This window comes from Poromitra crassiceps (genome assembly GCF_964638095.1).
Source record: "Poromitra crassiceps genome assembly, chromosome: 7".
Taxonomy (NCBI): Eukaryota; Metazoa; Chordata; class Actinopteri; order Beryciformes; family Melamphaidae; genus Poromitra; species Poromitra crassiceps.
This window is the reverse complement of record NC_139628.1, coordinates 37,179,430-37,202,510: the sequence shown is the minus strand read 5'-3', so window position 1 is coordinate 37,202,510 and position 23,081 is coordinate 37,179,430. Positions and strand designations below refer to the sequence as shown.

The 23,081-nt window shown below is 45.3% G+C and overlaps 1 protein-coding gene across 4 annotated transcripts in view; it reads left to right on the top strand.

The window, feature by feature from the left end:
• The window catches only part of kcnip4a (potassium voltage-gated channel interacting protein 4a), a gene marked incomplete at both ends in the record, with an annotated part of 256,584 nt that overhangs the window by 142,887 nt on the left and 90,616 nt on the right, over positions 1-23,081 (top strand). Inside the window, one exon of one of the 4 annotated variants that reach the window (XM_083639759.1) lies at positions 22,290-22,389. The exons of the other annotated variants lie outside the window; for them this stretch is intronic. Within the exon in view, the coding sequence (XP_083495885.1) occupies positions 22,290-22,389 (100 nt within the window). Of the gene's footprint in view, positions 1-22,289; positions 22,390-23,081 lie in introns of those variants that run through there. 4 annotated transcript variants of the gene reach the window in all.

The window sequence follows — 23,081 nt, the reverse complement described above, 5'->3', positions numbered from 1 at the left end:
CTAGCCGGGTGCTTCTCGCTCTAATGCTCATACTGAACATTAGCGCCCGGCGACCCACGACGCATTTCCAATCAGACAATCGTGCCGCTCTCACGTCTAGGTATAAAAAGGAACCCTTACCTGAGCCAGAAACTTGAAGTGAAGACGCTATCCGATGGCCAACATCCTCTTCTTTTAAATAAATATAGTTGCCGCTTCCAAATTGTTGCATAAAAATCCACTTTTCTGTCTTTGAAAAACCGAAAATCATTATCTGGAGCAACCGGAAGTGTAGGGGGCATTAGTGAGTCAACAGTGAGTCATATTTCCGGGTTGCTCCAGATGAATGATTTTCGGGTAAGTGTTTACATAGCTGTGTTTACTTTGTTCACGGAGTCGGAGACAAAAAGACTGCCAGTCAAATCCCAGCTTTGTGAAGAGAAAGAGATACGAGATGATAAGACAAGATGAGATGATGGGAAGATGGGAGGAATAGCAGGTAGGCTATCACTGTCCCTGATTCCTGAGGGTAAATTGAGTACCGTAAATTCCGGACTATAAGCCGCGGCTTTTTTCCCGTTTTTTGGCCCCTGCGGCTTATATAACGGTGCGTCTTATCTATGGATTTTTTCAGAAAAAAAATTTCAAATACAAATAAAATCTCTCTTTTTTAGCACTCTTTCTACCTATAAATCCACTTCTGTTTTAATTTCCTCTGTTGCCCTCTTTTCACCACACCGCGGACACTGTGTGCACTGTCGAAATAAACAAAGGTGTTGTGTTATGTTGTTTTGTTGAAATGTTACGGTAATACGGTAAATGGGAGCTTCCTCAAACAGCCAACAATCCCCTCTGTGCGTGAACCCTTACATATGGTAATTACGGTAAGCAAAGTTCATCAGCCCGGAATCACAACAAGACGAGCAGTCTCTCTCTCACTTACCATGGGGAAGGTACGCAGAAAGTCACACGACGCAGCTTTCAAGCTGAAAGCAGTCGAACTCGCACTAAAAGAAACAAACAGAGCAGCAGCGCGTAGCCTGGGCATCGATGAGTCAATGGTGAGACGTTGGAAGCAGCAGCAGCAGGAACTGTCTCAGTGTAATAAGACAAAAAAGTCCTTCAGAGGCCACAAAAGCAGATGGCCGGAACTTGAAGATTCCCTTGAGGACTGGGTGTTGACCCAGAGAGGAGACGGCCGAGGCGTTTCCACGGTGCAGATCCGACTGAAGGCCAAAACAATCGCCGCCGAGATGAAAATTGAACATTTCAGAGGTGGGCCATCTTGGTGCTACCGATTCATGAGACGAAAGGGACTGTCCGTCCGGGGGAGAACTACTGAACAACTCCCTCCCGACTACCAGGAGAAAATCACAAACTTCGGCGAATTCACACAAAGGAAGATCACGGAATATTATAGGAGTGTGAAAACATCCACAATCACCAACGGGTTCCAAAACGCTGGACTGCTGCGGGATGAAAAGGATGACGCCGCCACAGCTGGCGCTGAGGGCCGTCAGAGGCTTCAGAGGCTGTTCGATGCCGACAGTGATGAAGAGGAGTTCGTTGGTTTTGAGTGACAATGAAGGAGAGAGGAGAGTGGTTGACGAAGCCACCCTGAACCTGTTCGTTTCCGACACTGAAGATGAGGACTTTGGTGGTTTCAGTACGCAGGAAGAAGAGGAAGACGAGGATTAGTGACTTGACTTCTCTGGTTACAGGTTTGCTGCACATATACGGTAGCCTATTGTTGTGTGATTTTGTCTGGGGATTAGTGACCTGACTTTTGTTTTGTTTTGTTGAAATGTTAATAAATGGGAGCTTCCCCAAACAGCGATCTCTTTCCCGACATTCCTCTCTGTGCACGAACCCTTTCATATGGTAATTAAACATCAAAACACCCGCGGCTTATAGTCCGGTGCGGCTTATAGAAGAAAAAAATAGTCAATTTTGGTGCTGCGGCTTATAGACCGGTGCGTCTTATAGTCCGGAATTTACGGTAATGCTGCAGAGAAGAGGATAATATACTGAATAATGACATCACAACAGTATAATCCTAATGTGCAACAGTCTCTGACACTGGGGACAACTGTCGCCAAACAACTAATTTTAAAGGAGTGGAAGTCCTCCTCTTCACCTTCTTTTCAGGTGTGGCTGATGGACATGATCTCTGTTGTACAGATGGAGAGACTCAGGTCCCTGAGAACCAACTCACTTAAGAGGTTCTCTACTACCTGGGACCCGCTTTTGGCCGACTTTGATGAGGTCAAGAATGATAAGTGACTGAAGCTAGGGGCGACGGATGGCGGCTGGTATTTCATATACCAACATATGGACACTTTGTGCGGCTGGTAGCACATGTATGTTTGTTTGTTTTTTGTTTTTCATTTCCTGTGTCTGAACCTGTTTGTCTTGTATATTGTTCTATAAAAAATTGAAAAAATATATAAAAAAAAATATATATATATATATATATTCCTCTAAATATGGCTAAAAGTCCAAAAAATGTCTAATTTTCTTCGGCAGCGCTGAGAGACACGCCAATACGCCAACATGGCAATAGGGCAGGCGAGGCCACGCAGTAGCGGAGCTATGGGCGAGGCCACGCAGCGGCCGAGCCTAGGCATCGAGCGCGCGTAGCTGCTGATACCAACTTAATTCTATCGATAGTTTATTCAAAGGGGAGATGTTTTCTTAAGTAAGTAATCAGCAAGGCAGCAAGTGGACCTGTTGCTTGGCAACACTAGTGCAATCATGAGGGAACTGCTTTTGTTGGCACAGACAAAAATCATCTTTTCTCTCAAATTACTTTAAGAAATTGCTATTACTTTGCATAGAACCAATAAGTCACTCGAGGTCGTGCTGCCGTTACTGTACATCAGCACGGCTGTGATGAAATCAAATCAGATCACAGCAGTGCTGATATACAGTGCAACAGCACCCCCCTCTCTGTGCTATTGCTTCGTAACAACAACATTGTAATTCCAACTTCCATTCAAATTCACGAATTCTCTTTGCATGACAAATTGTGCTGCCAATGCCATTTCTATTAATTTCTATTAAATCCCATCCAGCTAATCAGATTGTTTTCCTCGGTTGATTTGGAATACGCTTCACTGTGCATGGAGATGATTTACCCCCTCGAGTCATTTGCAGAGTCATTTCCTCGCTGCTCTCTGGAGATGTGTCGAATTTAATGAAAAGTCCTTAATGTGCCACAATAATTAGGCTGCCCTTTGAAAAGCCATGCCCAGTTGATTTGGACTGATCCTCAAATTGGGACTACAGCTTAAGGGCACATGCTAAGCAGCTATGCTTTTGACACCTTCTCACATCACACCAGCTATGTGTACTATTGGACTGGGGACCTCTGGGGACCGTTATAGTGCTGGAGGCACATACACAACATCTCCTCCTCTGCATGCAGATACAGTATGCATGCGTGAAACACACTGCTATCTTCTTAACTGGGTACATCCACGACATACAGTCAGTTCAGTCCAACCTGTCAATCATGCAGAACGCGCATGGCATGACAAAAACATAGGCTAGGCTCCCAACAAGGAGGACGAGGACCTCTCTTCATCTCTCTAACATTATGTAATAGCAATATTGCTTTGTACTCTGTGGGCACATCATCATATCATAAAAGTTTGAGATAACAGAATCTCATGTCAAAAGAGACCCCATAAAATCTCCTAAATGATGCTTTCGAGGGAGCCATCTTACTGGATGGATGCTTGATGATAATGTTCCATGCTGCTGGGGTATAATTAAGAGCCAGTTGTAGTAAACAGCAGAATTTTAACCCTATAGTGAACACACAGGGAAGAGAGTGAAAAGATTCAACAGCCTGACAAGAGACTGTTGAGTATGGGGCTGATAAGTCAGATGTCTATGCGTTGCTCAATTACAGAGGTCACGCGGGCTGGGTATCAGTGCTTGATACCTCTAAGAAGGTTATTGACCGAAATAACCCAGTGCCAAGTAGTATTGAAACTTCTCCAGTCAAACAATACCTGCATTCAATCCTTTTTGTACACAGATCTAGAAAAAAAAAAACTATTTGTATGGTTTTGCTCACAGCCAATCACTGCAAGCGTTCTTCGATTTATTGCGACGTGTGATTTGCCCACTACCGCACCACAGCAGCTACAACCCATACAGTCTGTGCGCGGTGTATGTGTACTCTATTTGGTATCGGTGTCAGTGTCACTTTAAGGGTACTGCTATTGGTATCGTAATTTTTTAAACGATACCCAGCCCTAGTGGTCACTAGGGCTCTGATACACAGTAGCTAGAAATACCCTCAAATTAAAGCTAACAGTTTGCATAGATACAGTCGGTCTGTGTGGGAACGCCCACAAAATGTTACTACGGCTGGCGCACGAGACTAGACGGTGGGGGAAAAACCCCCATATATCTCAATGGGCTGACTCACCAAAGGACAGTTTAGTTAAGTTAAGTTAGGTTATCCTTTATTTATCCCCACGGGGAAATTCATCCTCTGCATTTGACTTATCCTCTACTAGGAACCTTGCTAGAACTAGGAGCAGTGGGCAGCCGCAGTGCAGCGCCCGGTGACCAACTCCACTTCTTTTGCCATTGCCTTAGTCAGGGGCACTGACAGGAGTATTAACCCTAACATACATGTCTTCGATGGTGGGAGGAAACCGGAGCACCCGGAGAAAACCCACACAAACACGGGGAGAACATGCAAACTCCACATAGAAACGACCTGGGATGGACCGTGGTTCGACCCCAGGACCTTCTTGGTGTGAGGCAACAGTGCTAACCACTGAGCCACCGTGCCATTCGGTGCTATGGCTCTACACTACAGGATCGGGGATTCTAGAGCAGGTACATAGACGTCTGTTCAGATGTGCGTTTACTGCGGTGTTTGAATCTAAATGCTAACTACTGTATGCTGAATTGGGAGGATTTCCCCCACGCTGACCCATTGACCACGTCTATGACGAGACACCGCCTGAAATGTACAGTATGCTGCACTTCATTAACATCTCAGCTAGTAAGAGGGTGTAGTAGCAAAAACATATCACAAGATGTGCTGCTGAGCAAAGAGCGTTGACGCTGGCTGTGTTGATGGTGCTGCATTTCGACACGAGTAACTGCCATTTTGCTTATAGAAGTGCATAGAGCCGTACACATGAGAGATGAAAGACACATACAATAGGCACGTGGAGTGTTCAGAGTTCTATTCATTTATTGAGTGACAGCAACCCCCCCCCCCCCCACCCCCCTTCACTGGCTCGCCTTCATGTCTGACATTCTTTGGGGCACGTCAACTTAATCTTTTATCAGTGCAAACAACGTGGAATTTAATTAAAACCCAATCCCTGAGTCCAAAGGGATTGCCTGTGGCACATGGGTAGCAAATTGCGGTCTCTCTCACTCCAACTGTGGTCTCTACACTTGTAAAGGGCACAACGTGTGGAGGCAAGGAAACAGAATCGTGACGGTTGCTCAGTGGCGCACAGTTCTATTAAGACACACAGCCGTGTCTATATTTCAAGGTGGCTCGTGTTATAATTCAGTTGTCAAGCTGAGGAGATTGCCCCCCATAGCTGGTCAGACTCCTTGAGGAGAAACCCAATTATGATGTAGATAGGGTGCGCCGGGTGACTCAGAGGTGCGTGACCTTCAGAATGGCTGCAAGTGGTCCCTTCCGTTCCATCACATGTACTCCTAGACTGTATAAAAATATGGATGATTGATTGATTGATTTTTATTAAATGTGTCACTTGACAGTGCCCAGCCCTCATGGGCTTACAAGACACACAAATTATACTTTATACAGTACAACATACGCCAACGCCGCAGTAATAAAACTAAATCACAGCATAACAACATACACCACAGCAGCAAAACAAAATCATTACATCATTTTCTGAACAGAACATTTTGCCTTAGCTCCCATGCCTGGGAAAGAAAGTTTCCAATAAAGAAAGTGCCTTTCTTAAGACACAACTCAAGTTTTTCATAATCGTCCATCTCAAAAAAGTCATCATAAATAGAGGACATTTTACTGAACAGTATCTCCCTTACCTCATCATAGACAGTACAATAGAATAGAAAATGAATCTCATTTTCAATTTCACCCAGGTCACAGAGCGAACAAAGTCTGTCTTCTTCACCGTGACGTCACCCCACTGGTTTCTGGACTCATTGTGACCGTCGCCATCTTGGTTTTCTTGGAGCCAGAAGTGACCATATTTGGAAGAGAAGAGCCGCAGCGCGGCCTACTATTGGTCCGTGATCGGCAAGCTGGACAGGCGACCTGTCAATCACGCTCCAAACCATTAGTCTACTACTTTATTATCTATTTGACTGTAAATGAACACCATACATATTGAAGAAGACTTGACACTAGCGATTGAGACCATAAACTAATTTATAGGAAAGTGTTTACTGAGGTAATAAATCAAGTGAGAAGTAGGGTCATTTTCCCATTGATTTCTATACACTCCGACTTCTCCTTTTCAGTCCTTTTCGTAAACTGATGGTTGAGTTATATAAGAATTTTTTTGTAAACACGATTATTTCTGCTGTAAATTCGGGCATTTCAACATGGGGTCCAGCCTCAAGTGACCATTCGAGGCACTTCTGCGTTAGCTTCATCTGTCCAAGCCGGAGGTTGCTGCTTGCATAGTGTACTATGGATGTATGTGTGTATATAGAGTCTTTCTGCATCAGTGCTGGTATTAAACCTCGCCATCTCAGTCTGGCCGTCCCTTCCGTCTGATATCAGCAGGAGGTCTCAAAGTGCACATGGTTGCGGGGAAGCGGCTTAATGGCGTGGGTGAAAATTGGTGCTTGATTGCAGCAGTTGGTGCGTGTGTGTGTGTGTGTGTGTGTGTGTATGGTGAATTGTGCTGCCGTCATGTTCATGAAAAGACTGATGCGGGGGTGTCAGACAGAGAAGCGAAGAGAGTTTCTAATGCATTTTCTCTTTTGATGTGCCAAGAACTGACAAGCACCTCTATGCTATTTTCCCATGTTTTGAAGGATGAAAAGGAAAGACGTCGGCCCCCCGACGTGACCTGCATTGACCTGGGAACCTCCCCTTGTCTCTTCCAGGCTCTCCTGCCCTCTAAAGAGAGAGACCACACTTTTTCCCACTGCTTGTATGATGGGCTGGGGAGATGACTTGAGCGTGACAATGGGATGTTGTCTCTATGATTGCAAACATTGAATTGTGTCAGCGACCCGGCATCCACTCCCTCGATTGCTTTAAATGTTGCTGGATGTGTCTTTTTTTCCTCGAGGCGTTCGAGAAGCAATCGTTTCTCTCTATTGATCGTTCACTATCTAGTGGCTCTCACCAGATTTGCATAACAACATAACTGTGATTGCGCAGACTCAAAAAAACACGAAAACACTCGAAAGCTTTGTGATGGCGCGAAACGGCATTTATTACAGTGTGTACATCAAAGAGAGATGGGAGGGGGGGGGGATGTATTAATACATTGAGGGACATTCTCAGCATGCTTGCTGTGGCATAATAGTAATTATCTGGTTATCATCTGGTGATTTGAAAACATATGGAAGGATCTGTAGAGGCAATCAAGAAGCCAGGACATGGTTGATATGACCACATACTGGGACAAGGAAAGTCTCTGCGCATTAATCTGCTTATAAATTGGCTTTTGAGGAGGGATAGGGTGCAGAGATGGAGCTTGCTCACTGCTCATGACGACTTGTACATAATTGAAATATCTACACAAAGCCCTGCCCGCCTCTGTTCTCAGCCACGGACACGGCACAATTTTCTACTCTTGTTCGCAGCGGGAGGTGTCGTTAAAAGGCAGAATAATGGTCACCTACAGTGTGAGCTCTGGGTTCTCTCTCTCCCTCCCCTTGTGAGGAGAGAGAGCTGTTGAAACAGTGGGCACTGTAGTAGCATTTCCGCTCAGCATGTCGCTGGCCGCCTCACAGAGATCTCAATTAATCTAGGTGCTCAACTGCTACAAAGTAGCGGGCGCAGCGCCGAGAGAACTCCCACTCCACATGGTGGAGAAGAGAAGGGAGGGAGGGGGCTGCAGAGGGTGCGCATCAAAATTCAAAACCTCTACAGAGGCACGCATGTTTTGACTCCCACTCCGTTCGCTCGCGGTCCAACCCACCCAGCCAGGGTGAATAAAAAGGGGAAGCTTGGAACGGAGTCTTGATTTTTTTTCTCCACCCGACTCCCGGCATCTCCTTTTCTTTCTTCCACTTGTTCCCGAGCTGTCAAAGTGTGTGAAAAACCCAGACAGGACTTCCGGATCGCTGAGCAACACGAGCTGAAGGGCAACATGGGGGCTTTGATGGTCATCTTCTCTCTTAAGCCCCAACAAAGGCGCAAGAGATCAGGTAGGCCTGGTGCACAGATGGAGAGGAGACATTTATTTTGCTTTGGTACTATTGCCATACGACTTAAGTTATTCCTGTATGTATCGCTTAAAGTGAGAGGGAGGAGTATCCCAAGTTTTGTACTGGAGCCAAGGGAATTCGTTGTCACATATTTGCACAGATTATTGTTGTTTGTGTAAGACGCTCTCCTGCAGTCACGCTGTCTGTGCAACATGTTTTCCTGCTCCGGCAGTTCGGAAACTTATTAATCACACGCTCCTGTTTAGAGTTTAATCCCATTTGAGTTCATGTGCCACACCACCAGTCCATGAAATTGCCTCGGAATTGTCGACCTTCAGGCTGAGGTAAACATTTCAGTCTGAACTTCACAAAGTTGCTCGACTTTTTCCCCGTTTTACCATTCCCGATATTGATTTGACAGTGGCAGCCCACGCAGCACGCCACAAGCGACGATGCCAAGACGGGCTCACGAGCTTATGCTGCACCTCAGTGTCTCCCTGTGTTCATGTGATCAGCAATGTGCTGATCTGCATCAAAGTCGTGACTTGTCACTGTAACGAAAGATGAGATGAAGTGGGTGGTCAGTGGAGGGCGATAACTGTCAAAAGGTTATATTTAGCGGTGTGTGTGGTGGGAGAGAGACAGACTGGATGGCACTTAACTTAAGTCATATTTCATTGGGTTATTGTGAGGGGGTTTGAAAGCAAAATGAATGAGGGAGTCGTCTTACAATCTCTCAAGCAATAGATCACAGTCGCAGATGGCAGTTGTGTGCGCTGTAAGCACTCAGGAACCTAGAGAGGAGAATGTCATGCTCAAGAGATACAGTACAGTAAACACACACAATTTTCAGCAATGTCATATTCATCTGATTTGAATTGAGACTTGTCAAAATAGTTTCTCATGTGTTTGGGAAGCATCACAGCAGTAGTTGGTGGATGGTTGCCAAAGAATGGCGGTGGCGTTCTTTTTACATTTCCATGTGTCACAAATACTGTTGTGCTTGGACAATAGCAGCAGTGGTGTAACGTTAGTGAGCTTCTCTCGAGCATTGTGCAAATCCAGCTCAGATCAGTGAAGACCTGACAAGTTGCTCAGGAGCAAAACTTTCATTTCAAATAAAAATTGCAAAACTTATGCAACATACTTAATGTTCCTGCGTAATGCCAAATATGCATTTCAAGCACACGGTTTCACATATCAAGGAGATATGAAGGGGGAGGTGGGGGACCTGAATTGCACGTTATGGGGCCCATCAGACATCAGGACAGGAAGATGAATCGAGCTCAGATGATCGTTCAGTGCCGGAGAGACCTAGTAAAGTGCTACTCCACTACCCACTCAAATGACTGCCATTAATTATCATAGCACTCATCCACATGACAAGAGCCGACGGTCCAACACGCACCCAGATCAACCCCCCCCCCCCCCCCCCCCCCACAGCAACTCTCTCCCCCTTCCACAGCGACCCCCCCCCCCCAGCAACTCTCCCCCCCTTCCACAGCAACCCTCCCCCCCCCCCCCCCCCACAGCAACTCTGCCCCCCTTCCACAGTGACCCCCCCCCCCCCAGCAACTCTCCCCCCCTTCCACAGCAACTCCTTCCCCCCCGACAGCAGCTCTCCCCCCCGGCCCCTCTCAACTTCACTCAGCCTGAGTGTTTCTACCCCATGATAAGCGAGCTTGCCAGCTGCCAGGATAATTATGGTGGTAGTCACTTATGATCGCTTTTGGGCTTGTAGATGTTGTTATGGTTGGAGTTGGTGTAGGAGGTGCACTCAAAGAAGTAGAACTGCTCGAATTGAAACGGCAAAGCACGCACTGTGACCGAAGCAACCTGCTGGGAAATGAATGTTAGTGCTGTCTGGGTTTGGTGCGTTCCTATGACTGGAACGCTGTGTACAGCTACTGACACGTGATCATATATTACCAAAAGGCAGAAAAAGCATTGTATAATTGAAGAGTTCCGGTCAACAAGGTCTGAACATGATACTTGAGTGGGCCTCAGTTTGTTTGGTCGTGCTAATTCCTCGTGACAATGCGAGGGGCGGTGGAGATATTTTGTACGGTTCTTGTCGCTGGCCCGGTATAATTCCTGGCCTTCTGGTGTTTACAGAACCAGCTGACCTTGGCTGACCACAGGGAGAGCAGCTGTCATTTCTTGGGGGTAGCCATGGCACCAACATCCATGTGGTGTCCGTGTCCAATGGCCAAAATGAAAAGAAGCCAAATTCAGATTAAAAGAAAAACCTTTGGAGGCGACATCCAGAGCCAGTAAATACGCAGTCTGTGCGTCACATCTCATCATTGGCTGAGCAGAATAGCAGCAAAGAAGGCTGTTGAAACTAAGGTGACGCTTCCCTCAAGGCTGGAGACAGGTGCCTTTAAGTTGTACTGTCGACAGCCTCTTTCAGGCAAATGCGGAATAACCTTTGGTATTTGGTTTGGTCTTAAAAAAAGAGCCAGAGAAATCATTTTAATGTATGAGCTAGACATGGACATTGTCTCATAGCACTTCAGTAGAAGACAGATAATTCTCTGCATAAATTTACATGATTTTCCCAGAACAGAAATACTGGGTGGATGTTGCGATGTGACTGTGGGTTTGGGAGAGCATCAGTCCATTCAGGGGCATTAGCATTCTGTATTCATCTATTCACCACAGGCTACAAGTCTATATTGATCTATTACTTGCTTTGCCCGGGGGCCACTTCCGGGGCCAGTTAATAAACAAACATTAATCATATACATTTTTCTCTCAGTTATCAGTTTTTGGGCGGCCAGGCAGAGTTTAGTCCGCCAATTTTGCCAGAACATTTTTTACACTCTGCCCTCTGAACCCACATAGCATCAATCTGAACCACCAAGTAGAATACAAACTATAGTCAAAGCAATAATCAGAGCGAAAGTTCAATACAAACTCAGTGTATTGAGGGTACAATGAAAACCACTCACAAAAGAGAAATGTCCTTTACAGGCGAATCCAAATAATCAACCAAGCTAGATGTTATTCACCAAAAATAGAGTTCAGAAATCAAATCAATCAACGTCTCTCCAAAAAGAAAAATAACCAAACATAGGTTAAGTTAGTTAAGTACATATACTGTAAGTGCCTGGTCGGTGAGCATGGGGTGGCGATACTTGACAATTTAGCTGGAGCTCAGTCAAACTGTGTGTGTTGTGAATTTGTGTGTTGTGAATTAGAAAATGGTTGGGGGGCCACTCTGCACCCTATCATGGGCCGCAGCTGGCCCCCGGGCCGCAAGTTGGGTATCACTGCACTACACTATTATGCCACGAGATAACAGAGAAACTATGATCAAAACAGTCATTGTGTTAACTTCTTGTCTATGAAATAATAATGAACCCCCTCTGGAATCCCCCTCATGGCAACTCCCATCCCGCGCAGGAGCTAAATCTTACACCAGGCTGACACTTACAGTATACCCACTACAATAAGCTGGACTACACCACTGAACTCAAGTAAATGCCCAGTGGTCACATAGATGATGTGCAATACTTATGACTCACCCTGAGCTGTTATATCACTCTTAGTAGAACAGCACTCTGTTGAATACAGTATTTCACATTTCAACAGCTCTCATTGCATTTAAATGGCCTTTGTATGAAGTGATAATTCCCCACACAAAAATGATCTGAAATGGAACAACAAGGAATATAATCAAACCAAAGGTTTTAAATATTCATATTCTCAGGGAGTGTGGGTATACTAGGCACCTCGCGCGCTACGCTTGCCGAGCTGGCTGTACAGCTCACATACGCAGCTCAGCCGCTGCGCGGGCTCACTTGCTCTTATGACATCACTGTTGATGTCTCAACTTCGCATCACTGATGACATCACTGATAATGTCACAATGCCTATGACATCATCAGTGATGTCACAATGCACAATTGTTCAAGTGACATCACTGATGAATCACTTCCAGTTGAGTGACATCACTTCCGGGACAAAACTGAAACAGAGAGCAGACAGAGATTGTCCACTTGCCCGGCCCTTTTATAGATAGAAAGATAGATAGAAGATAGATAGATTCCTATAGGTTCGGCCGCTGCGTGGCCTCGCCCGCCCTGCAGCTCGACTGCTGTGCGCATTCCCTTGCTCTTATGACATCACTGATGATCTCACAACTTCGCATCTTATCACATCACTGATGATATCATCAGTGACTTATCTCATCACTGATGATGCCTCCTATGACATCAGCAGTGGGACAAAAATGGAAACAAACAAACAAAGATTGCCCACATGCTCCCTTTTATAGATTGTAGGGGTAAAAGCACTCGTCTACCAATACAGAGAGACCCAGGTTCAATTCCCGGTAGCGGTACTTCCGGCTTGGTCAGACGTTCCTACTGACACAATTGGCCGTGTCTGCGGATGGGAAGCCAGTGGGGTATGATTGCTGGTTACTGCACTAGCGCCTCCTCTGGTCGGTTGCGGGGGCCTGTTCGGGGTGGAGTGGAACTGGGGGGAATAGGGTGATCCTCCCACGTGCTACGTCCTGCCGGTGAAATGCCTCGCTGTCAGGTGAAAAGAAGCGGCTGGCGACTGCACATGTATCGGAGGAAGCATGTGCTAGTCTACGGCTCTCCCCAGATCACCAGAGGGGGTGGAGCAATGACCGGGGCAGCAGGGGGAATTGGCCAAGTACAATTAGGGAGAAAATGGGAGGGGGAAAAACGACCCCGCCTACTGTTTACATGAGGAGATGAGAAGAGGTCATCATCCATGGCGCTTTCAAACCCCCCCTTTTTATTTTATTTTTTACAGCAATGTAACATGTCATTTGAACACTCATTTTTCAAAGTCACTGTTGAATCATCATACTGTATGGTTTGGCACTTCTCTGAATTAGCATTTAAAGTGGAAAAGCAAGGCCACAGTACACTCTGCTTATCAGGGCACCTGGGCTGTGAGCTTGTGTTTGTTTCCGGCGTGGCGTGGCGCTCGGTGCAGCAGTCTGCTCTACTTTGTGAAATGAATCACTCCTTCCCCATAGATAGTGACCAGTATTAAGAGGGCTCCCACTGGACTAATGAGCCTCTGTCTCAGAAAGGCTCAGCAGGTGCAGAGCAGCGGGCGTAGCCATGCTGCTCCGAGCGCGTCCCGACAGCCTCAGGGTGACCGCATACTCACCATAACCCCTGGGTGTGCACTGCAGTCCTGCTTCACTTTCACAACCACTTCATTCCCCCACCCTCACTTGGTTCACAGCACTATGCCTCTGTTGTTGCTTAACGGCGTAATACAGACATCAATACTTATGCAATAACAGCATATTTCAGATACAGTGTGTGCAATGGGTTCCATAAGTGGTATTATTTTTGTTATTGCCTATTTAGTGTGCCGCTGGCACTGTGTAATGCAACATTTTTTGTTTATTGTTTTTATGTTCACATTTTTCATCAGTTGTGTCATGCTGTGTAGATTTAGGATGATTCTCAGATCGGTTCGTTTTGTTTGATTTTCTCTCTGTTTGCTCTCTGTTTGTGGCAGTTTGATGCATTTCTAGCATTTAACAGTTTCTGTCTTCCCTCCATCCAGCTCAGAGCTTAGGCTTGTGAATTCTCCCACTATCCATTTGATGGCAGCAGAATCTCACAAACGACTTTGTTGCAGTTGGACACCAACGCAAGAGGGAAAAAAACAATAGTGTTGCTTTTCAATTGATGATACAGTAGCATAGCCATGTGTGGACCCTCACTATGATATTGATCAACTATGAAAATATAATAAAAAGATAATAATGATAATATCATTAGTATTTACATTGAATTAAGCCCAGAATACACTGACATTGTCAGTGTTGTGATACTTTGTGTTTGTCGTTCTGATCCTTCAAGGATATTGTCAAAAATGCAGACCCAGAAAATAATCAGTTCAGTGTTGCAGTGCCACAGTGGTTCCCTCACTGCATTAAGCCTATACATTCTGCAGCCAGGGGGGGGCTAGAGATTTAATTGTGGATAGATTGATTAGGGGAAATAACCTCAGGCCAATAGGGTTTATCAGTGGCAGCAAAGAATGAATATTTTGTGTAAACAAAAATAAATAAAAAGACTGATAGTTGTATGAGGGAGAATTGATGGTTATTACATCATCTACCTGTAGAAGGTTGCAAAAAGCCAGTAGTGTCTCTCTTTCTTTAGTCTGGGTGAAATGCTTTAGGAAAACCCAGTCATGTAAATTTGAAAACTACAGCTTACAAGTTCAGTAATAGCACTATACATTGTCTTGTTAATGGAGAACTAAGAGCAGAATGAATGTGAGCAGATGCAGATCTCCACATCCAAATGCCAATTGCTCCTCAGGGATGATCATCCAAAAGGGTATAAAGTAGTTTGTTCTAGTCCAATGTTGAGTAGTGTGGTGCATTATTATTACTGTACATTGTCTTAAAGCAGGATATTATATTGCATTGTCTTAGTACCATTGGTGTGTGTATGAGTACATGTAGGAAACAGTCATGATAACCTAGGTGCCTCACTGGTTAGCACTGTTGTCTCACAACAAGAAGGTCCCGGGTTCGAACCCCGGTCCATCCCAGGTGTCCATTCTGTGTGGAGTTTGCATGTTCTTCCCGTGTTTGTGTGGGGTTTTCCTCAGGGTGCTCCAGTGGCGGTTTCCTATAACATCAAATACATGTATGTTAGGGTTAAGACTCCTGTCAGTGCCCCTGAAGGCACTGGCAATCGATCTGGAGTTGGTCCCCGGGTGCTGCACTGCGGCTGCCCACTGCTCCTAGTTCTAGGAAGGTTCCTAGTAGAGGATGGGTCAAATGCACAGGATTAATTTCCCCATGGGGATAATAAAGGATGAACTTCACTTAACTTAAGATCATAATACATGTGCATCCTCTAAATTTGACAGTGATCAGAACCTTTATGAATGTTTGCAGACTGATGATCAGAATACATTCAGTTTCTCTATTGTAGTTTGTGATCCTTGCATTATGCAAACAGTTCTCGGAACCTGTTGAATTTGAACAAATAGCCAGATAGCAGAGGACATGATTGAAATAATAATTTTTCAGTGTTTCTTCTGTTAGACATTTTGGTTGTTATTTAAGTCAAATATGTACCTAGTAGTAATCCTTCAGCTCCTTCATGCACAGCCGCTCTTGAACAGCAGGGCTCTGAGTGCTTTGCAACATTGTTTTCTATTAAACAAGGGTCCTGGTTATTAATTTAATTCCTTTTGAATTCTGTGTGACTATTTGATAAAAGGTTATGTTCTCTGTCCAAGGACATGTTTTGCAGGAGAAATTTGTCTACAAAGTCATTGCACCACAATCCATTACTGGGAATTGTACCAAGAGCCAAATCAGATTCATTTGCAATTAACCATATTGTTTGAAGGCTACAGGCCAATCGGGGCGTTCTTGTGCAATTTCACCAACAAATGCCGGACATTAATTTATTTTAACGCTATGCAGCAGTGCTGTGCTTTCAAGAGTATTTTGTCTAGAGATGGGAATTCAATGATAACTCAATTTAAGTAAACACAAGGAAACGTGTTTTTGTGTTTACTTATTTCCATCAGGAGCAGTTTTTACCTGCGGCCCCACAACTCACAGGTCTAATCTATTTGAATTGAAACAGGCCTAAATATACAGAGGAAGGGGGCTAGTTGGATAGGTAATCCTTGAATGCAAACTACTTGTTGATTAATCACACGCAACCAGACTCTCCCAACTGATTTTATGCTTCAGGTACTGAAGTAATTGTGCAGATACATCATCTACTGAAGCAAGGAGGCAATCGGCCGTTTTAAAGTGCTCTTTGATGGACGTTTTAGCCGCTATTTGAAAGTGGACGACTGAAACGAGAAAAATACCGCGGCTTTCACTGTTCCTCTTTCCTGGAGGCCACAAGAGGGGCTGAAGACGAACTAAAGCAGAGAACAGGTTTGAAGCAGCTTTTTACAACAATGTAGCACAAAATATAATGAGTGATAGGAGACAAATTCACAGTACAGCACAGTAACATTTGAGTGCTGCTCTGATGGTAGAGTAAAACATAAACTCAAATAAATTATAAAGAACTGAAAGTCATTTGAGGACGGTGAAAGTCAACAAATTGGAATTCTGTTTTGTTTTCAAATGCACCAAAATAAAACATGATAATTATCACGTCATTAATTTGGACTGCTCATTTGATTAGTCCCTCTGTGAAAATTAAAGTTCTGAGGTGATTGGAGAGCAGATTTAAAGCAGAGGAACCTCTTCTTTTGATGTGTGGACAGTCGTTTTTGTTAGTAGTTTGTACCATTTGTATTGATTTGTATTTTATGTATGTAATCGACATGTAACTTTACTGCCTTATTGGCCTGACCTGGCCAATAAGGCCATTGAACAAGCGCAAACCAGCCCCTTTTCCCTCCCCCTCTCCTCCCTTTAGCCACTAAACTAAATGTCCGTGGATGACTGACTGACTGAGTGTCCTGACTTTTCCATCTTATGACCCCGGTGGGGCTGCTGGCCCAGCGCCGTGGTAAAAAGAGATTTTTTTTTTTAATCTCAATTTGTTTTTATCTGGTACAAAGGTTAAATAAAATTTTTTTTTATTTGACATTAGTTAATGCTCCGACATCTACTACTACTTTTGAGTCTTTAAAATATGATGAATTCAAAACATGTTTTAAAGCTAAAGGGGAACGTTCTTGGGAGCTGAAATCCGACTTCTCCTCTTATCTGTCTTGCTACAGCTTTCGCCAGTAAGACTCCGAGGACACCTTTTCACCTTTACAGCCCCTATTCTCGAGGGGAGCTTCCTCCGCAGTTGCGTCCTGTCATGTCCAGACACAACACACACACACAGACACACGCACGCACATGCACACACACACACACACACATACACGCTTGGGGCTTGGGAGCTATATTTAGAACTTGCTCAGCTGCCACAAATAAAGAAAAGTAACCGATAGTGGGCTAAATTTGCTGGCCGAGAGCGTGCAGCACAGAGGTCGTTTCCACGGTCAGTCTCTACCCTTACAACTCCCTTGAAGCTGCATGGGGCGGGAAGATGAATGTGAGATCAGTTCCATCCCGGAGAGCCTCTGCAAGGCACCCTATCAGTGGGACACCTTTTAATTATAAACCACTTGGTCTCGATAAGCATGTGTGGGGTGTCTTTGCATGGATCGGTTTCCTTTGCTCTGTCTGTACGAGGCATTGTAGGCTTTTTGATGGATACTGTTCTATTTGTCTTGTTTTGGCTCATTGTGAAAATTTTATGAAAGCTGTGAACTCCTTTCACCAGATTTTGGCACGGCGGAGACACATTCAGGTCACACTGGAAAAGTGTGAATATCTCTCTCTTTTTGCATCTATCTGGTATTATGCGTCACTGAAGGATAAGCTCAATGTAACTCTTTATAAAGTATATGACTTTTCTGGATTTTAAATTGAATGATGGAACTTGGTGGAACTTAATGCAATCAATACTTTATCGTTGCTCCGCCCCCTCTGCCGATCTGGGGAAAGTTGTAGATTTGCACATGCTTCCTCCAATACATGTGCGGGTTTCACTGGCAGGACGTACACGTAGCACGTGGGAGGATGATGCTATTCCCCCCACTTCCCCTCCCCCGACCAGGACTCATACCCCACTGGCTTCCCACCTGCAGGCACGGCCAATAGAGGGTATGCACACCCACTGGAACATGCCCCCTCAATCGGGAATGAGTGCCAAAATGAGTGTCAAGTTCCTCCCTGAGCAGCAGGTGTCACTTATCTAGGCTGATTACTGCATTCAAGCTCAGTCTTGCTGTGACTCAGTGGGCGTGACCCCACAGTGACTTCTGCTTCTGTGACATCACATGCATACCCTCTATTGTCTTATTTTGTTTTCATTATTTTATTTTAAAAATTTTCAACTTTTAGAACATGAAAAACAAAACGATAAACAAAAAAACATAAAAAAGCAAAAAAAACTCAAACACAGAGAAAGGAAAAAAACAACACACAAACAAAAAACAAAAAAAACATACCAACATTGCGACATGGTGCTACCAGCTACCTAAGAAGCCTATGCGCTTACAAAAGAATTAGACTGGGAAAGTTACTCGTCGTTTCTAACCTCGTCCAAGTAGGCCAGAAACGGGTCCCATATGGTTGAGAACTTCCCGAGTGATTTGGGCCTCAAGAACCTCAGTCTTTCCATACGTACAACCGAAACCATGTCCGCCAGCCACAATTGAAAAGAAGGCGGGGAGGGGGACTCCAATCTTTCAGAATGAGTCTTTTGGCCACAGTCATCCCCTGCGTCAGAGACTGCTGCACAGCCGTGGGGAGGAGCAGAGAGGATTCCGAGCAGCCGAAGATACGGCCAATTGTGTCTTGAGGAACGTCTGACCAAGCCGGAAGTACCGCTGCTGGGAATTGAACCCGGGTGTCCACAGAGACGCGAGTGCTTTTACCTCCACACTACCCAGACTCCTCTGACTCTGACAACCATTAGTCACCGACCCGACCGCAGGCAAAATTCCACTTAAGATCTCTGAAGTCCTTTCTTCTCTGTCGGATTGTCTTTCTCTCTGACCTCCCTCTCCTCATCTCTCCCTTAAGGTTTTCACGGTTTATTTTGAGTCACATACCAAGTTCTTTATTCAGCTGACATCTTATGCTGATCATCACAGCCACTTTATTTAGTCTCTGCTCAATCATACCCATTATATTGAAAAGGGGGGAAATATTGGGAATATTATTGATAAGAGGGAACTCTACCTCAGTTGATGGGGGATTTGAAACTCGCTATAGCATTTCTCCTATGATTTCCTGCTATTGTAGAATTATGGAATCGTGAAGTGGAGGTAGTTGATCTAGATCAGCTCTAATCATAGGGGCGTTTTGCTTATCAGGCATTCATTTATTTTTGTGTGTCTACAGACATTCAAGATTCACTTTAATAGCCACCGTAAGTAATCAGATTACAAACCAGGAATACGTTTTAGTGCAAGTATGCAGCACAGCGGTACAGGCGAGAGGTTCTGGTACCGACAGACCTCAGACTTCTGCCATGGGGGAGGGCCTTAAAGACTTTATGACCCGGGTGGGAGGGGTCGGCCATGATCTTCCGAGACCGCTCCAGCATCCTGGCAGTGTGCACGTCTTGAAGATCATGGATATTTTGGATTTGTTAGTCTGACTTTGCTTTTGTTTTCAGTTCTCATCATAGCCCATGTCTGTTTATTTATATTTTTATTTCGTTTATTTCTAATGTAGCACTATTTCAAAACACTGTATAATTGTAAAATAACATGCCCATCTGATTTTGGATAATGCAACATGGAAACCATGTATTATTTGAGAGACTGATCTGAAAGGTAGGCTATACCACTGAAAAAACATCCGGTTCATAAGTGCAGCATTCAATGACTATAATCTAAATGAAACCCATGTCCTTCCCCTGTATTTTGTCGAGCTGAACCCATTTATCCATCCACTTGCAAGGACAACATAAGTGGCTGCTGTCTGTGCCCTAATCAAGACTAATGCTCGATGTAATGTTGACATTATATTGCCAGACAGAGACAGAGACCCATTGAAGAAATACAACACTGTTGCTGGAGGAGAATAAGATGGTCCAGAAGGTCATTTATAAAATGGAAATGCTGGGTAGATTCTACATTGGTATTTAGAATGAGCAGAAGGAGAGTAAACTAGAAATGCACCCGGGGGGGGGGGGGGGGCTGGGGGGGCGCAGATCTCCGCCAACGCCAATAGTCCAGTCTGCTATGATATGCAAATTTGGGGCGTCAGATCGGATCCACGTCAGAATGTAATAGGTTCTTCCTTGGCCCATGCTACACCCTTCCACCAAGTTTCATGAGAATTGGCCGACAAGTTTTTTTCCGTAATTCTGCTAACAAACAGACAGACAAACGGCACTGAAAACATAACCGCCTTGACGGAGGTAATAATTAGCTAATTTGAGGAAATATTTCATAACTATCAAAATAGTAGTCGGCTAATATAATCTAAATGTGTGAATGGGGAAAATAGTGGTAGCACCCAGCTTGTGTATTGGTCCAAAGAGTCATCGTTGGATAAGATTGCATAGGATTTCAGGCATCAAAGTAGCTTACTCTGGTCTATGGTATCTATTCAGTGGTCCCCAAACTGAGTTAAGTGTACCCCTAGGGGTACGTGGATGTACTACAGGGGTACTTGAGAGTAAAGAAGTAAGAATAAATCGTGAAAATAATTGAAGCGTTAAAATAAATCTGCTCGGGAGGCACTAATTGCAACTCTTTCACTCCATTTCTTATTCTGTAATGTTACAGTATATTATTCATTCATTGCATCATGCTATAGTTTTCTCTTGCAGTTTTCTAAGCAAAATGTCGTAGTCCGGTAAAGGGGGTACTTGGATTCAGAAATGGGGGGAAAGGGGAAAGGGGGTACTGAAGCCCAAAAAAGTATGAGAATCACTGAACTGTGTGAATGACTATGTTCTGTACTGTGAGTTTCTGCACTCTTTTGCATCCTGCACTTCGGACCTCTGCTCATGCTCCCAGCAGTCAGTATTCCACAGCAACTGGTAGTGATTACACTCTGCCCCCCCCCCCAAACAAACACACACACACACACACACACAGACAGACACACACCACCATCATCATCCTCATTTCTCACTCTTTGAGTTGCAAGCATAGTCTATGGTTGTGAGCAATCTAATCCTCTTGTAGCTTTCTGTCCATCATTTCTCTTCTTACTCTGTTGCTTCCCCCCCATTCTCTCCTCAACGCCCCCTCGTCGTCGTCCTTGCCACTCCATCCCTCCCCCCTCCCTCTTTTCGCTCTTCCACACACTTCTCCCCCCCTCCCTCTTTTCGCTCTTCCACACACTTCTCCCCCCCCCTCCCTCTTTTCGCTCTTCCACACACTTCTCCTCCCCCCCTCCCTCTTTTCGCTCTTCCACACACTTCTCCCCCCCCCTCCCTCTTTTCGCTCTTCCACACACTTCTCCCCCCCTCCCTCTTTTCGCTCTTCCACACACTTCTCCCCCCCCCTCCCTCTTTTCGCTCTTCCACACACTTCTCCCCCCCTCCCTCTTTTCGCTCTTCCACACACTTCTCCCCCCCCCTCCCTCTTTTCGCTCTTCCACACACTTCTCCCCCCCCCTCCCTCTTTTCGCTCTTCCACACACTTCTCCTCCCCCCCTCCCTCTTTTCGCTCTTCCACACACTTCTCCCCCCCCCTCCCTCTTTTCGCTCTTCCACACACTTCTCCCCCCCTCCCTCTTTTCGCTCTTCCACACACTTCTCCCCCCCCCTCCCTCTTTTCGCTCTTCCACACACTTCTCCCCCCCTCCCTCTTTTCGCTCTTCCACACACTTCTCCCCCCCCCCTCCCTCTTTTCGCTCTTCCACACACTTCTCCCCCCCCTTCCCTCTTTTCGCTCTTCCACACACTTCTCCCCCCCCCCTCTTTTCGCTCTTCCACACACTTCTCCTCCCCCCTCCCTCTTTTCGCTCTTCCACACACTTCTCCCCCCCCTCCCTCTTTTCGCTCTTCCACACACTTCTCCCCCCCCCTCCCTCTTTTCGCTCTTCCACACACTTCTCCCCCCCCTCCCTCTTTTCGCTCTTCCACACACTTCTCCCCCCCCTCCCTCTTTTCGCTCTTCCACACACTTCTCCCCCCCTCCCTCTTTTCGCTCTTCCACACACTTCCGCCCCCCCCCCCCCCTCCCTCTTTTCGCTCTTCCACACACTCCCCCCCCCCCCCTCCCTCTTTTCGCTCTTCCACACACTTCTCCTCCCTCCCTCCCTCCCTGCTGGCGTGTGCCGGTGTCTCGTCAGCCGGAGATGCCGCGCTGTAACTGGAGTCAAACGGCCTGTAGACAGCGCTGCACAGCCAGCTCTGTGTGTGTGGCCATGGGCAGCCTGTGACCTGTCCGACATGTTGGATATGAACTTGGAGGGACTGGAGATGATCGCTGTGCTGGTGGTCGTGGTCCTCTTTGTCAAGGTGCTGGACCAGTTTGGTTTGTTGGAGGCTGACTATGACGGTAGGGAAATGGCAAACTCTCTGCATGTCTTGACCAGCTTTGTGATTTCGATCCAAGGGAACAACAAGTGGTTGATTGCTATGAAAAGCATAGCCTACTCAATTTGTTACACTGACTATGTGAATCAGCAATATTCAGTATATATTTAAAGCTGAGTTTGTCTTTAGCATCTGATTCCGCACTGGAGCTTATCACCTCTTAAGTGATTGGCACTCTGTGTTAAGGTGAAGTTTAAGTGTCTCTCAGGGCAATATCTTGAAGAATCCCATTGCAAGCATGAACATAATGCTTCGAAAACTGTATTTAAGGATTACAAATGGGTACAATTGGCCAAGTGTCATGGATATTTTTGCAGTTAGAGCAGCATTGTTATCCTATGAAGACTTTTAATGTTTCGGTTATCTTTTATGAACATTTTTGGGTTGAACTTTCAGCCTGCCGCTGGTCAAAATGGTCTTCTTCAGCCTCAAATCGGCCATTCATGCAACTGTTGCTTAGTCCAGAGAAGGAATCCTCCAGAGTAGCTTAAATTTTAATTAATATGATTAATATGTTGCATCTCTTCAGGTTTCGCCTGACTTAGTTGCTGATTGGTTGAGTTATTATGATGAGTCATCCATTATACATTGAGATTAATACTGTAATCTCCTGTGGTGCTTTTAGACCTTTGTTTTTGACTTTCCACAGGGTCC